General features: G+C 30.6%; 1 protein-coding gene across 1 annotated transcript; it reads left to right on the top strand.

The window, feature by feature from the left end:
- Window positions 1-5,716: 5,716 nt before the first annotated feature.
- On the top strand, window positions 5,717-6,720 carry LOC145630964 (uncharacterized). The gene has a single exon (XM_081683082.1). The coding sequence runs from the start codon at window positions 5,774-5,776 to the stop codon at window positions 6,503-6,505; it is 732 nt and encodes a 243-aa protein (XP_081539208.1). The 5' UTR covers window positions 5,717-5,773; the 3' UTR covers window positions 6,506-6,720.
- Window positions 6,721-18,462: the final 11,742 nt, after the last annotated feature.

The raw sequence follows: 18,462 nt of genomic DNA, 5'->3' as shown, positions 1-18,462 counted from the left end.
GTGGTAGTCAAAAGTCATAAAACTACATTAGAATCATCTTTACTATATACTACAACTAGAATATACCCCAACTCTTTAGATATAAGAATAATTCAAAATTTATCCAATTATATTGAAGTTATTTTTAATATTTTTAACTAAATGGAGTACTTGTGATTGGAATTTCATACATAATATATTACCTCTGTTCATTTTTACTAGACATGTTTCTATCATCACGCTTGTCAATGCAAACACTACACCAAAAACTAGAATAAGAAACGCAAGATACAAAACGGTTAACTTAGATAGGCGATCTCTAGGATTATATAGAACGCATATCTAAGTTAACCGTTCTATATGATTTATTTTATTATTTTTATTAAATTGTGATTTTATTATATAGAACGCATTTCTTATTTAACCGTTCTATTCAATATATCCAAAATTTTACACTCACAATATAGATCGCCCCTCCTAATTAACTGTTCTATATGTTTAACATTATTATTTTTATTTTAAAAAAAAAATATCATACCAAAAGGCCCAAAATTCTAACCCTAACTCCTCTTTCCTCTTAGCCGTCATACAATCATTCTCCTTCATAACTTCCCCTCATCTTTTCCTCTTCTCTCACTTCTTTCCTCCTATGAAACTCTTTCTGCTTTCTCTTCTACCTTCATCCCTTAGTGTTCTAAAAACTCCACGCTGAAGCCCGATTTAACTCCGAGCATCGCCACTGATGTTACACAAAATGCGGTGTGCGAAAGATCAATTCTCAATGTTACAAAAACTGCGGTGTGCGAAAATCCGTCGTCTTCTTCCTCTGTTTACAACTAGCCTTGTTTTTAACCCCAACTTCGATACAATTAATGCGATGTGCGAAAGATTAAGCCATTGAATCTCTGTTTTGCTCTATTTATGTCATAACTCATAAGTTGTTGCGAGTTGTTTGGTATTTAATATTATGGAGGTAGCTTGTTAATTCTCAATTATTAATTTTAGATCTATAATTTTATCATCAATTGATTTTTATGTTATGATTTGGATTAAATTTTGATTTTCATCTTTGATTTATGGGTGCTTCTTGTGACTTCACTATTTGCGTGCATTATCGGTGGACGGAGGCGCCGCAGTGGTTGAGGTCCGACCTTGGTGGAAGCGTTGATGGTAGTCCGGGTGCTTCTTGTGACTTCACTATTTGCGTGCATTATCGGTGGAGGCGCCGCGGTGGTTGAGGTCCGACCTTGGTGGAAGCGCTGATGGTAGTTCAGGTTGGTGTTGAAGTGTCGCTGGTGGTTCAAGTTGGTGGAAGTGCCGCTGCGGTTAAATTAAATTATTAAGTGGTTTTGAATTTAAAGGGAAAATCAAGTTGGTGTTCTTCTGAAGTTGTAAACACATTGATAATTATTAAGTTAGGTTAGAGAATTGTATCAAAATGTACTTGAGATGTAATTACAATAAAGTTTGTTTTAATTAATTTGGCATCTGACTTACTTTTACAATTGTAATTCAATTTTATTTATTGATTATTGATGATGCAGATTACGAAATAGTATATATGCAATTTTCATGACGCAAAATTATTATTTTATTTTTTTTTTTAAAAAAAACAACAAAGAGAACCGTTATCTCTGCTAACCGTTCTCTTTTATTATTTTTTATAAGCATATAAAACAGGAAAGAGAACGGTTATTTTTTGCATATAGAACGCCTCTTGTACCCGTTCTCTTTTCCCTTACATATAGAACGCTTCTTATACCCGTTCTGTAAACTTTACACATCGCTTAGCAGAAGATCGCCTCTGAGGTGTTCTATAAGGCCTATTATAACCGTTCTCTATTCCGTTTTTTGTAGTAGTGAAAAGCGATCAATAACTTTAATTATCCATAACTATAATAGTACTTTTTGAGATGAATTTAAAAAGATCTACAAATATATTTTTCCTCGCATATTATTCACAAAAGATGGTAAAAAAAAAGGTTATGAATACGGTAAAAGTCATAGCAAGTCAAGTAATTATAATTGATTGTAATTTTAAGTCATATCCAAAAATAAGACAAACAAACTACTGTAGTACCGGCTTGTGCTATTCTTTTTTAAACAAAGTTGATGTCTGTTGTTCTTCCATTAATACCGCCCATGCACGGCTAGAAGTCTAGAACTAGGTGTTGATCATGTTGTACTCGTACCTTAATAGTTTTCCGAAAATTTGATAACAGAAAAAAAATCTAGAGGACCATTCAATTCGTGGCCTAGCCTGTCATGCTAATTTTGATAATATGCGTGGCCTAGCCTGTCATTGTGCTACTTAGGCGGCGGGTCATTCCTCATAGCATTGAAGGCAATGCATAGATCACTTATTTGGTAACATTGTGACATAAGGGCTGCCCTAGCACAGTTGCACCCTCCCAAATCCCAACCCACTAGAATTTGTTATATATATATATATATATATATATATATATATATATATATATATATATATATATATATATATATATATATATATATATATATATATGATATATCCGAATGTATCGTACATCTGTAAAAGTTGCTCATTATTTTTTGCTCATTTAACAAATAAGTATTTTTTTTTTCTTTTTTACTCACTTATAAAATGAGCAAAAATTAATGAGCAAATAACCCGGGTATACCGTACACTTGCCCGGATGTACAAAACAGACTCTCCCAACCCATAACCACCCCCCCTCAAAAGAGCATTATTTTGCCAATGAGAAATATTTCCAGTGAATGTGACATTTTACATTTATGTGATGAACCAGTAATAACATAACCAGTGGCGGACCTACAGAGTCACAAGGGGTAGCACGTGCTACCCCTGAAAAAAAAATAAAAATAAAAAACGGAAAAAAAAAATCAATGGTTTCTGCTATTCTGCTTTCTCTTTCTTCGCAAAATACAACCCTAACCCCTCTTCGCCTCTTTCTCTCTCTTCGCCCCTTCTCCTTCCTCGGTACTTCAGACCTCCAGTCTCCAGATCCGGCGACCGGCGACGGCTAGTCACTCCTATTCTCCTTTTTTCTTTGTTGAAGCTTGAAGAATTGAAGTTCCTCTTTTCAAGTTCCCTCCTCAGTCACGGTCTCACGCCTCACAGAGTCACCGATTCACGACCCAAGTTCTTCTCGGCGGCAAGTCGGTGACCTGACGGAGTGACGGTGTTCAGGAGTCACTGTTCAGTGTTCTCGGCCTCCAACTCTCCAATGCTCCAATTAAGGTCCCCTTCTTTCCTTTCTCTTTTGTTTCAAACTTTCAATAAGGTTCTGTTTTTTGTTGGTTAGAATTTGAGAAATTGAGTATGAAATTATGAATTCAATTATGAATTGAAATATTGAATAATTGAATTGATAATCGAATTGAAGATTTGAAGTAAGGAAGTATAATGTTGTTGTTTGCCTGTTTATATAATAATTGAATTGACCAAATTTGCTTTGTTGAATTGTTGATGAATTTAACTTGCTGATTTATGAATTGAAGTTGTTAATTGTTATGTAGATGAATTAAATTTGCTAATTGCCTACTGCCTTACTCACTTACTGCCTAGTTAAAGTTTTTTTTTTTTTTTAATTCAATTGAAGCTGTGTGTAATGATGATTGAAGTATTGAACTTACAAATATGATAATAATGATATATGTTCTGATAAAACATAATAATGCTACAGATTTCATAAATCTAATTCAATGAAGAGATCCCAAGAAAGAAGTATTTCTAGTTTTTTTTCAAAAAGAACACAAAGAGAACCACTTGATAATCATCCTTCCAACCATCAAAACCCACCAAATTATGAAAATCCTCCTTTGTTTCATCAAAATCCACAAAATTCTAAAGAATCTCAACGAGCTTTCTATGAAATTAGTTGAGACGAAAAAGTATCGAAATCATCAAAATGTGTACTTGCTGTTGAAATTAGTATTGCTTCTTCCCGTGGCTACTGCAACTGTTGAAAGAGCATTTTCCGGAATGAATCAAATCAAAAGCAAGCTACGAAATAGCATGGGAGATGGTTTGTTGAATGACACCTTAGTTACTGTTGTTTTAAAGAATACTACAAGAAGGGGGGGTTGAATTGTAGTATGAGAGTTTAGCCAAACTTTTTGCGGAATTAAAATTAAGTTAGCTAAAGGAACTGAAAGATTAACTAAAGGAACTAAAGAATACAAGAGAGATTTTACGTGGAAAACTCCTTGGCCCTAACAAGGAGAAAAACCACGACCACTTGGGATTTTGGGAAAAGAATCTTCACTATAATAGGGCAAATGATCCTATAACAAACTAAAGACTCAAACTCAAGTTCCTCTACGAACCTGAAACCCTGAGGAACAAGACACCCAACTTGTTACTCTCTCTTCTCTTTCTCTCTTCTCACTTCTCTGTTCTCTCTTCTCTTTTTCACTTCTCTTTCTCATACACAAACGTTCACTCGAACTTCCCCATTCCCCAAATTACAACTCGAAAAATAAACAAACTCTAGTATAAGAACATTAAGAACACTCTAATGAACTTGTGTGGAATTGACTCTTGACTCGATTTGAAGCTTGAAAACTTATGTGAGCAAGGGTGAATTTTTCCATCAGATTTCAAAGACTATTTATAGAGCAATAAGCATATTGGAAAAACTTCTTTGGCAAGCAAATCCATTACGCCACTACTCATACCCACTAAGAAGATCATGTCCCTTGAATTAAGGGACCATGAACTCCTCAATGTGCAAAACCATGACTGAAGAAGAACATAGGAGAGTAGGCCGCAAGTTTTGGGAAACATGGAGATTTTATTTTCAGAAGATATTTTGTAAAATCAGAAATAAAAATAAAATCCTCTTTTTTGTTTAAAAAGATAATCATTTAGAAAATAACAACTTCCCTAAAAATTAGCTAGCACAAAATTATCTTTTAGACCAATTCCACACAGTATTTCGAATGCAACTTAATATCTTATACTTACATAAATCCTAAAATATATAAATATATTTAGTCTTCATGTTCTCTAATGAAGCTTCTACTCCGAGGCTTCTGTTCCTTGGGAGGAACTTCTCTTCTCTGATGAGGCTTCTTTTCTGAAGGTTCTGTTCTTTGAGGGAACCTTCTCTTCTCCAGTCTTCATTTCAGAAGCGCCAGTTCCTGTGAGAGAACTCTTCTATATGGATAGCTCTGCTTCTGGCCTTCTTGTTCCTCATGGTATTTTTACAAGACACTTAATTCTCCTGGTCTTTATAACTGAGTATACACTTAAACAATCAAGCACTTATTAGTTTGTAAGTAAGTGAGGTTGTGTCATCATCAAAATCATTAAGTCCAACAGTTACTTATTTAGAGAAAGATTTGTTCTTGAATGTAAGTCTTGATGCAATTGTAAATCGATTCCAAAATATGCAAACTCGTCGTGAACATTTGTAATTTTTTTTAAGTACTTGTGTTGTAATGTAATAACATACATTCTATGTACTTTTTAAATTTGATTTTGTATTGATTAATTTATCTTGACTCATTTTTAACTTAGTATACGTTGTGCTACCCCTGTCCCTAAATCCTGGATCCACCACTGAACATAACATAATGGTGGACCATATAGAGATCGAGAACTTAAGGATACACCACATCTTATTCAAATCTTGGATATTAATATATATAATCTATTTTGTAAGGTCCACCCATAGAATAAATCCAAACTCGACAAGATATTATGCTTCTATAAATAATCCCTTTTAAAAACATCATCCTATAACCAAATATACACAACTCCTTATTGCTTAAGTCAATTATTACTGCAATGCCGACGCTTCTAAAATTCTCTCTCATATATTTCACACTCCTCCTCTTCTCTTATCTGATCACCTTCACTACCGCCACCGACTTTCCACCATGCAACGCCCAAGACAAGGCCGTCCTACTTAAAGTCCGTGATCATTTCGGCGGCCCTAACGGCCGCCTCTCGGACTGGGAAAATGACACCGACTGTTGTTCAGAATGGAGTTTCGTGGGGTGTGGTACGAGCGGCCGTTCATACGGCCGCATCGATACTGTCACATTCAGCCGCTCATGGGGCCTTTCAGGCACCATACCTTCAGACTTCGGTGATCTGCCTTACCTCGGCTTTTTTATACTAGCAGATAACATTAACGTCACAGGAACTATCCCCAAGTCCTTTGGCAAGCTCAAGAATCTCTACCACATCGAACTCGACACGAATAGCTTAACCGGGCCTATCCCCAATGAGCTGTTCAAGTTGAAGAAACTCAAGGATGTCGATCTCTCCACTAACCAACTATCGGGTCCGATCCCACCGTCTGTTACTTCATTGTTGTCTCTCTCGCAGTTTAATGTCTCCCACAATAAGCTTTCCGGTTCCATACCGCCGATGCCGAAAAGCTTGAAGAGTATTGATGTGAGTAACAACCAGCTTTGCGGCCCCATTCCTAGTGGTTTGAAGGGGTTCAAGCGAGCTAGTTTTGAACATAATAAGTGCCTTTGCGGTCCACCTTTGGCTGCTGGGTGCAAATAAATGGCTTATTAATTTATAATGGTTGGAGTGAAAATTTTAATTTTGGTGAGAAATAAGCTTCCGTTTAAACTGTACTTGCTAAAAATTGGGCCGTTTTAGCAAGGATATAACAAGTACTCGGTTGTGGGCTTTATTATATAAAACAGACTTCAAGTCTAGAAGTAAGATTAATTTTGTATCTCAATTTATGCCATTTTGATTCCTTTTTTGATCCAGATGATCGATCTTAAGAGTCCCAACTTTCGTGGTATTATGTAGTATATTAAATTATTCAAGCCTCGGATCAACATATTTATCATTTCCTATTGTTTACTCAGAAGTGTAAAAACCATACTCGACCCGACCCAATATCTCAAAAAATATCCGAATTTATTTAAATTCCGATTTGCATAAATATAATAATTTAACATAAGTACATGACTCAAGTTTTAAGAAAGATTCGATCTAATCCAGCTTTACTAAACTCAACTCAGTCATCCCAATTAACACCGCTAATTTAAATCATTATTCTGTCTTGTAAACCTCTATCTGATTATTTTTTAGGCCATACACACAAGGCCAAGTAATTAACCTTTGTCTGATTATTTTTGAGGCCATAATAACAATCATAGATATGTTTCACACAAGGACAAGTAATACAGCTATGTCTGGTTATTTTATTTTGGTCATAATAACAATCATAGAGAGGTTTCACATAAGGACAACTCTGGACAAGTATGACAATTGAACATGCACCTATATATTTAATACTAGGGTCTATTCTAATTTACTTAAATGAGCTGAACAAAACTGAACTGATTGGAGTTGAACTGAACTGAACTAAACTGAATATTTTATGAAAAAAGGAAATTAAGAACTAAACTGAACTGAATTGAATTTATTAGAGTTGAACTGAACTGAATTGAATTTATTAGAGTTGAACTGAATTGAATTGAAAATAAGTTGAAGAGAACAGGCTCTTACTCCCTTCATGTTTAAATAAATGAAACGTTTGACTTTTACGGAGTTTTAGGAAGGTTAGTTAAATTTATTACAATAATAAGTAGGAAATTTTGCAAAAAACCACAATTTAAATCTTATTTTTTTGCATATAACCTTAAAAAAATGTTGCAAAAGACCACCAATTTTACAATTTTTGATGCAAATTATCACCATTTCAATGTAAAACAATTGATAAATTTAGTTTAAAAATTGGTATTTTGCAACAAAAATTTTAAAATTTGTGATCTTTTGCAACATTTTTTTTTAAAAGGTGATTATATGCAAAAAACAAGATTTAAAAGGTGGTTTTTTTTGCAAAATTTCCTAATAAGTAATGTGGTAAGTTTGAGGATAGAGAAGAAAGTAAGGGGTTTTGTTTGTGTCATAAAAAAGTAAGGAGTTTTGTAGAAATCATTAGTTAGGAATTGTTCACTTTACCTTAAAAAGATAATATTAAGTAAAAAATAATTTCAAATCAATAAAAATAAGTTTCGATTCAGCTAAAATAATTTTAGTTTAGTAAAAATAAGTTCAGTTCAATAAAAATAATTTTAATTCGGTAAAATCAGTAATTTCAAAGAAAATCAGTAAAAATAATTTTAGTTCAATAAAAATAAAGTGAAGTGAACGGGGCCTTAATAAAATATTATTAAAAATATAAAAAATATTATTAAAAAGATAAGAAAAGTAACTTTAAAAAAAAGCAACTGTTTGATTAATTTAAACACGGATAAAAAAGAAAAACATTTCATTTATTTAAACATGGAGAAAGTACTTCCTCTGTCCCATAATTTCATGCCTATTTCTAAAAAAAACACGATAACTAAGGAGAATGGTGAAAGTAGGAAAATATTCTATTGGAAAGATAAAAATTAGAGAATATTGTATGAGAATAATAAAAAGAAAAGAATATTGTATGAAAAAAAGAAAAAGTAAGTGACAAATTAGAGAAAGAGAGAATGAATGGATTGTTTATTATTTATCAATATGTAGAGTATTTATACAAAATCTAAGCTTATAAGATAGGAAATAATATTCTTAAAAGATATAGGTCTTGTTTGGCAATTGGTTGTTGGCTGTTGTTGTAGGCTGGTTTGATTATTGTTGGTTTGACTGGCTGTTTGTATTGGCTTTTTTGTTGGCTGTTTGACTTTTTATTAGTCTAAAAACATGTTTGGTAAAATTAGTTGTTGGATGTTATTAGTAGCTTAGGTAGCCAAAAGGTACTCCAAGTAAGTTTTTCATTTTGGCTTAAAAGCCAGCTGATAATAGCCATTTGCCAAACACAAATTTTAGATGTTTGACCAAATGAGAAAGCCAAAAGTCAATGAAAAGTCATTTACCAAACAAGCCTATACTAAATACTATCTTAACATAAAATAAACCTAAATATATTATTCTCTTAATGATATTTACGGAAAATATATCACATATATTTTCCAATATCTAATATCTCTAATAGTGAGTAATGATTTTTTGGGTGTATAGGTGTATTTTGTATAGAAAAGATAAAAAGTAAGTAATGATTATGTAATATATTTAGAAACAGGCACAACATTTTGAGACACCAAAAAAAAAAAAATACTGGCACAAAATAATGAGACGGAGGGAATACATCACTATGTTGGACAAGTAGTCTTATTGACATAGGTTGCATTGCAGCTATGACTTGCATCAATATGGTCCCAAAACCGAAAAAATTGAAGTTGTCATATGTTGGCTAAGATGAAAATTAGTAAAGTTGTTTCATATCATATAACTAATACATATAAAGCTAAAGTTTTAGCCAGGCCACGACACAGTGACACTTACCGTTCCAACTTTTCACTAAATGTCGCACCACGTTGGACAGATTTATATATACTTCTAGGATTAAAAAGAAAAAAAAAGTTTAGAAATCTATTTTCAATCAAATTTGAATAGAATTTCAAGATAAAGCTGTTAGTTTATAGTTTTATTTTCGATAACATACAAATATTTCAGATATACAAATTGAATTATAATTTTATTCTAAAAAAGTTTTAGATTATAATTCTAAAAAATTATCATATGAATTTATTTTTTATACCGTAATTTTTTGGGGGGGAAAAAGTAGTTCAAAACGTAAAACATCTCTCTCTCTCTCTCTCTCTCTCTCTCTCTCTCTCTCTCTCTCTCTCTATATATATATATATATATATATATATATATATATATATATATATATATATATATATATATATATATTAATCGGTTAAGATAATTTACTTCACATTCTAATACAGTATAATTTTATTACTATGTAAACCTATCAATCAGAGTCGGGTCATGAGCTGAGTCATATCTGATCGGATCACTTCAGGTTAGAGTTAATTAAGAATTGTTCAACCCTTGCCTAAAAAGTTAATAAACAATCCGCGCATGCACAGGGCACAAAACTATTTTGTAATAAATTTATTTGATTTTGATTTTTTCCTAAAAAAAGTGATTTTATTTTGACTTTGATTTTCGTATATTATAAAAAAGGTGATTTTAGTTGATTTTTAGCTTCGATTCATGCATGCAATTGTTAGTAAAGATATAGTTGATTAAGAATCAAGAATAAGATTCTTAAAAAAAAAAAAAAAAGACTCAAGAACTAGATGTAACATGATAGATCAGTTCAGAAATGTGGCGAAACTGGATTAGGATAAGGTAGCAACTACGAGACTACGAATAACAAAGTGGCAAATGAGTCAAGATTGCTGGCTTGCTGCCCTCGTTAACATAATAATTATATGGGGCCAACTAAAGTGAAAGGCCAACCATCCGCTTTTAACGACCAGTCTTGCCTTTTCTTTTCCCAATTACACGTACAACTAATTGACACTTGCTTTGGTTTATGTGGGGTAAACATAAACTTCCAATAAGAAGTTGCCACATCATTGCTAACCAAAAAAGAGAGGGAAAATTGGGGGGGGGGGGGAACTATTTGGGTTTTGGCGCCACAAAGCAAGGTTTAGCGAGAGATATAAGTTAGGCGCCAAACACGCATTTAATGCATATTTATCACACTATTGTGCTACTAATTAAACAGAATTTGTTAGGGGCCAAATACACATTTAGTACTAAACAATTATATTATGATACTAATAAACAGAATTTGTTACTAGAAATTACAATGTTTTAGTCAGAGTCATTAATGAAGAGAGAGGTTTTTTTAAAAAAAAATTGAATAATATATCATTTGATAATATTTCTTATATTATAAATCAAAAAATTATTATAAAAGTACCAATGAGATTCTTTTTAAATGCTCTTTCTAAAGACATCCATATAGATACATATTATCAAAAATGTGAAATAGTTGGATAATTTTAACCTTACTATAGTTTTATACTACACCCTTAGTTTTTACTCTTGATACCAATAAACATCGTTTTGTTATTAAAAATGGATATAACTTTAAAATAAAGTGACGGGTTAAAATAAACATCGTTTTATTATGCTAAAATAAATATGTACAAAGTAAGGAATAACTCTTTGAAATATTCAATTTTTGCTTAAACCACCCAATACAAATGATATAACTTAAATTGAAGAATTAAATCAAATAGTGAAGGGTTAAAATCAAATAGTGAAGAGTTAAAATCAAATAGCGTAGGGTTAAAATTAATAACATTTGGAATACATAAAGTAGTTATTGGTTACTAAGATATAGCATTATGTGAAACAAAAGTTTCAAATTACATATTTAATGTATAATAAAACTATTATTTACTACATGTAAGAAAATTTATAACTAATCCTCATTTTATTATCCTTTTTCTCATCAGGTAAGGAGATTATAGTAACTATAAACAAAAAACCATTCATTTATTATTGTTTGCAATTATTGGTGGAGCTATTAAGGGGCCTGGGTGGCACTGGCTCCGCCAGTTTTTTATTTTTTTAATATATTAAGTTAAAGATGTAAATTTATAGGTTAAATACAATTTTAATGCAATAAATAACATCAAATGGCTTTGTCATAGTGGTAATGCATTGAATCCCTACTTTATAAAAAGTAGAATCTTGCTCTTATGAATAGTGTTGTGACAATTATAACCCCAAAAATGTGTATTTATGCATTTGCCCCTATTTAATATTTCAAGATTTTTTTAATATTGTATATCTTTTCTATGTTATTACGTACTTTTTCATCTTCACATTCAATCGGTTGAATTATTGGTTTCAAGTTTCAAACACAAAGTCACTGACAATCTTCAAAGGTTTTTTTCAATTTTAATTTCAATTGTTTTATAAGGTTTTGATTGATTTTAGATTTTAAGGTATTATCCTTTTTAAATTTTAGGGTCCGGGTATTCATCTATTTTTCCTAAATTTGATTGGATTTTGAAAGAAAAAAAAATAGTAGATAATTGAAGTGAATGGAGAACCACAAATCCCTACTTTATAAAAAGTAGAATCTTGCTCTTATGAATAGTGTTGTGACAATTATAACCCCAAAAATGTGTATTTATGCATTTGCCCCTATTTAATATTTCAAGATTTTTTTAATATTGTATATCTTTTCTATGTTATTACGTACTTTTTCATCTTCACATTCAATCGGTTGAATTATTGGTTTCAAGTTTCAAACACAAAGTCACTGACAATCTTCAAAGGTTTTTTTCAATTTTAATTTCAATTGTTTTATAAGGTTTTGATTGATTTTAGATTTTAAGGTATTATCCTTTTTAAATTTTAGGGTCCGGGTATTCATCTATTTTTCCTAAATTTGATTGGATTTTGAAAGAAAAAAAAAATAGTAGATAATTGAAGTGAATGGAGAACCACAAACACTATAAGCGAGGGAAATATACCAACTTCCGAGCACTACCCCATGGAAGCCCCTCATGTCTCTTTCTATTCTTTCAATTTGATCATTTCATGAATATTTGTCAGTGACTTTGTGGTTTGTCCAGTTAAGCGCTACCACAAATCTGATCAAAAGGTACTTTAATTTTTTCCCTATAAGATTTTTTAGGATTTTTATTTATGATCTTTATATTGTATTTTGATTTTGATTTTGGGGATTGTAGAATTTTACAAAGGTGGCTTTCAACATTGCTATTAGATTCATTGTTATGAGATGCAAATGACATCTAAATTTCGATTATAATTTTGGGATTAAGAGCGTAAAATGAGAGTCCACAACTTTAAAAGATGCAATTTTTCAAGGTACATGTTTTTTAAAGGGAGTAGAATGCCTTTGTGCTTAGGCTCTGGATGTATATTCTATATTTGAAGGAAAGGAGGTGTGAGTAGTTCTCTTATCAATCCTAACCTATCTTAAAGGTTTATCGTTACTTGTTAGAAGAGAAGATACCACTTTTCTAGTGAGATTCTAATATGATGCATCCTAATAATGCTATATGCTCTGCATCTAGTGAGTATCAGTTTAATGATTTACTGTATTTCTTTGTATTGTTGAGTTGAATTAAGCTGAGCTCAAGCTTGCCTGCATTGGATAACTCAGCTCTTCTTACATTGGGTTTAATTACAGAGTATTAAAAAATAAAAAATAAAGCCCCTGGATCAATATACAAAGAGAGGGGGAAAAAAAAGCTACTCCGTATTTTATTATTTTGGATTTTTACATTGGGTTCAAGCTACCAAACTTTATATTAGGTGATCATATTAGACTTAAGAACAATACTAAGTATAAATGTACGTTGCATTGGACTTGATCAAAATCCAAACTAAAAACTAAAATTTAACACCTGAGAGTCCTAACTACTCATAGCAGTCATAGGGTACCCAAGAACAAATTGATGCAAAATTTCATTATTCCTCTGTTTGTTTCTCTTTGTTTTTCAGCTTGTAATATGTATCAAAATTTTATTCTAGAGAATAGCATGTAAATGCTATTTTTTACTCTTTAAAATACATAAGACAAGGTTAAGGATATATGGTTTTGAACTTAATAGTCGATTATTACTCTTTCTAAAGGTTCATTGTATTAATTCTTACCAGTTTCAAGGTATTTAAAGATTGCATAAGACATTTTACATGCAAAATGCTTACTAATCATAATTATGTACAAGCTAAAATCTTTTGTACAAAGACAAGCCTTGATAACTTCTCCGCATTGGCTAGCCATGTCGCACGCATCACGCGCGTTGACCACCCTAGTTAGTGTTAAAATTCTTGGGTTCAAGTCTTTATACAAGTATTTTATTTTATTTTATTTATTTAGTGCCCCTCCACCTTAGATATTCTACATCAGTCACTATTTGCAATACTAATACGATCTTATTCCTTAATATTAAATAACCAATTATTCCAAGGAAAAAAAAATATTAAACTTGTAATGTACATTGTATACATACTAAGCCTCGATCAATCTCTTAACAAAAAAACAAAAAACCTCGATCAATAATTGCTATTTTTAAAAATGAAATGAAGCTCATTCATAACAACACAACTACTTATAAGGGCTTGTTCACATTTACTTAATTTCAGTTCAGTTCAGCTCCAATCAGTTCAGTTCAGTTCAGTTCAGCTTCAATCAGTTCAATTCAGCTCATAATCTCCTTCTCTCATAAATTATTCATTTCAGCTCAGTTCAGTTCAATTCAGTTCAGCTTAGTTCAGTTCAATTCAGTTTAGTTCAATTCAATTTAGTTCAATAAATGTAAACAAGCCCTTAATATCAATCAGTTGTTTTACTAAAAGTGAAATGACACTTCTTTTTAGTTATAATATTAGATAATAATTGATTATTAAAGACATAGCAATTAATAACATTGTAATATATAAATACTAACACTAGATCCATTGTTATGCCAAAAAAGTGAGATTATGCAAAAATAATCATTTACAAATTAAGTAATAATTATCGAAATGTTTAATGTTTGCTTGAAACACCTAATACTAATGATAGTACTTGAGTTGATGGAATAAAACAAAATAGTGAAGGGTTAAAATAAAATGGTGGAGGGTTAAAATAAAGGAAATTTTGCCAACAACTACCTTTTAAATGACCACTTTTGAGAACAACTACCATTTAAAATTTTCTTTTAAAAAAACTACCACAAAGTCACAAAAACTTTGAGTAGCACTACCACGTTTTATTTTCCGGGAAGAATTTCCAGTTGAAAAAGCCTAGTTTATAAGATTTCAATCAATTGTGGTATAGAAAACAAGAGATTTCAATAGTAAAACACAATTATAGGTCATTAATTTTGCATTATAATTTATTTAATTTCTCAATTAAATCTTAAATTTAGGGTTTATGGTCAAAAAATTGAATTGAGGGCTTTACGAAATTGGGGGATTTGGGGCAATTGAAGTGTATAATCCAATTAAGGGTTAATGTAGTGTAATATTATCATTTAATTTGAGTTTTTTGAGGGAAATTATATATAATATTTTCCAAAAATGGAGATTCTTGCCGGAAATAATAAATGCGGTAGTGCTACTCAAACCTTTTGTGTTTTTGTGGTAGTTTTTTCAAAAGAAAATTTTAAATGGTAGTTGTTCTCAAAAGTGGTCATTTAAATGGTAGTTATTCGCAAAATTTCCTAAAATAAAATAAAATTGGAATACAAATAATAGTTATCAGTTACTAATATTTATATAAGTTTGTCAAAAAAATAAAAAATGAAAAATAAGTAAAAGTTTTAAAACATATAAATAATAAAATTTAAAAGTTTCGAAACTTTGTTTACTTCTTTGTAAGAAAATATTCAAAACTTAAGATATTAAAATAAAAAATAAGTAAAAGTTTTAAAACATATCAACAACAAAAATAGTTGATATTCACCATGTTAACATATTGATACTTTATATTTTATAGTATATACACCGCCATTATATACAACTATAATATAGGTTTTGAATTCTATTTAAGTAATTGTTGTTAATGCAATATAGTTATTAAATACTATTTAAATAACTGCTATTACTAAATAAATTACAAACTTACAATTGTTACAAATCGTTTTATTTTTAAGACTTGGCCCATTTTTATCCTTTTGTTTTAATCACAACTATAAGCATCATTTAATAAACTCCAAATGTTTCATGGATTGAAAAGCTTGATGTTTGGTTCTAAAACAGAATATAAATTTCTTATTAATTTGTCACCGAGATAATTTAAGGAGTTAATTGTGTTGCCATTGTGAATAATCCAGTGTCCATATTCGGTCACTGATCAATAGTCTAACTTGAACAAATTTATACTTTGATATTTAAAATTTAGGAAAACTGAAGAACATTGGAAATAACGATGTTTCCATTCACATAATATAGTACGTTTCAATTGAAAAACTATATGATTGGAATAAAAACACATCATAATTTGTCTTCATACCAATTTAATAATTTGAAAATCAATAAAATGAAACTGGTATATGAATAATTTGGAAAAAAAAACCAAAACAAATCTTAAACAACAAGGATAAAGAACAACTAACTAAAAAAAGGTACAACAACATGTATATTCATATCAATTTCTGAAAAACCAAATAAATTTTTAAGCAAAAAATGAAGAATTAAAATTTTCAAATTATAAAGAAGAATATGAAGAACATTAGAGGAAAGAGAAAAACGGACCACAAAAAATTTCACCCAAAAAAAATGAGTGGGGATTTTTTCATAATTAGATAGATATCCTATGTTTGATTTGTGAAACTTTATATTAAAAAAAAATAAATTATAGAAAAATCAGTTGAAAAAGTAATAATTCAAGAACATGAATAATATTAGAAGAGAGAAAATAAAGAAAAAAAAAATCAGACCACATAAAATTTCAATCGAAAAAATTTGAGGAGATTTATTCACTAAGTAGATAGATAAATAAAATTTAATTTGTGAAACATTATATAAAAAATGTCTTTAAAAAAATTGAAATTATAGTAAAAATTCGAAATTATTAGTATTCAAGAACAAGAAGAACTCAAGAACATTTGAAGAGAGAGAAAGAGAAAACCAAACAAAAAATTTTCAGAAAAAAAAATGAGAGGAAAGAGAATGGGTGGTTGAGAATTTGGGTACATTGAATGTGTATTGAAAATACAAATCTGATTTAAAATTTGATTTGAAAATTTGATTTGAAATTTGAATGAAAATATTTTAAAATAATATTTTTGGGTCCAAGACAACCACCAATTACATTATGCCACATCATTGGTTTATATTTTGCCCACATAAACCTAGTTTATGTGTAGCCTTTACCTTGCTAAGAGTGGCAAACTCCAATATTTAAGTTTTTTTCCCAAGTAAAACAAATTTGGATACACTTTCCCACTAAAACTAGTTTTTTTTTTTTTTTTTTTTTTTGACGAGTCCCACTAAAAGTAGCTAAATTGCTCCTTTTGTAATTTTTATGAGGAAACTTTAAAATTTTTGACATTAAATTCTCATCAAATTATAAAAAGTACTTGTAATAAATTTATGTAGATACTTTTGTGCCTCTCCTTAAAAAAAAAAGATACTTTTGTGCCTTGTTGGTTTGATTTTAATGTTTATTTTCTTAATTTCAACTTTTTACACTACGTAATTTTTATGTACTCCTTTAATATTTTAATTGTTACAATTATCAAACACAACTGTTTTTCTCATGCAAGTATGTATTACACTTTCATTTTTGGTAAACGACTTTTTCCTCTTTTCTTTTTTACAAAAGAACTTTTAAACATTGCAACGTTTGATATTTTACACTATTCACATGGGAATTTCTTAGCCTCAAGATACTAGAGCCCTTATTGCCTCTAGTAATTGGCTGCTTATGTTGGTATTTTATAAAGTTTTTTTTTTTATTTTTTTATTTGTTTTTATATGCCAACAATACCTATTTTAATACCAACTAACTCAATATTAATACTTAGGATGAAATTTTGATGACGTTTAAAATGTGAGACATAAAGTATTCCTTGGTTGCAGGTAATATGAAACGAAGGTACGGAGTAGTATTTAATTTGAAAAGATTACAACATTCTATTTTACAACACACTGATTGAAAGCTTAAATAGACATGAGCTGAAAGTAGAGTTTTCTCTACTTTGATTGAGAGAGATAAGAACTAATTCTCTCTTAAAGTGGGGCTTTTTTTTTTTTATAGGATTCTCTAATGTTTTTAGAGGAATGCTCTACCTTACTCCTCCACCTCTGCCTTCACTTCTTTGTCTAATGCCCTCAATATAGGGGAAGGCGCGCTTACACAGATTACCGACACCTTTTATGGCTTATAACAAGCCATGACTTAGTAAGTGAATGTCCACTGCTTTTCTAAAGATACTTTAAAACAAATAAAACGTGGCTATAGTTAAAGGATACTAAATTATTGCTGGTATGGGTTCAGGAATTCATTATCTCATTTATCGATCATCATGTCTTGTAGACCATCCTTGTTCTCTTTATGGTCTTCATAGTGGATATACATGTGGTTTTCTTCTTCTATATCGAGTATCACACACTTGACAGCATATGAGTCATCCCATGTGACAAAGATCTCTATAAGCTAAGTGCTCTTTTTCCTCTAAGGATATATATCTTCCATCTTCAACTTCTTCAAGATAATCGTGTACTGATTCACCATGTAATACTCCTTCTAAGTTTCTTAACCATCCTGGCGCTACTTAAGTAGTTTTTCCCACATGTATTATGACAGGTGGTTCTTCCTTTATTGCTATGAATGGGTTAAGATAATGAGCAATAAGAAAAATCCATAAGCTCTTGCTTTTGTAGGGTCTCTTACTCGTCTCTACTAGATACAGATTAGATCTTTTACTTTGTGATGAACATTTTCGAACATAATTTAAAATATGGAGAGCTAACTTTTCCTTCAACCATTTCGATATTTCCACTTTGCACTAGGACTTTTTCAACTCTTACTTTGTATCTCGTTGCCTCATAAATTCATCTAAATACATACCTTTCGAATTTGTGAGTTTCCAAAAAAAAAAAATGTAGTATTATTATCAGAAAATGTTACCATGCTATGAACCATTCCATAATCCCAAGCTATGTAG

Source organism: Chenopodium album, chromosome 5, assembly GCF_948465745.1.
Source record: "Chenopodium album chromosome 5, dcCheAlbu1.1, whole genome shotgun sequence".
Lineage (NCBI taxonomy): Eukaryota > Viridiplantae > Streptophyta > Magnoliopsida > Caryophyllales > Amaranthaceae > Chenopodium > Chenopodium album.
This window is presented reverse-complemented; position numbering and strand designations above follow the sequence as displayed.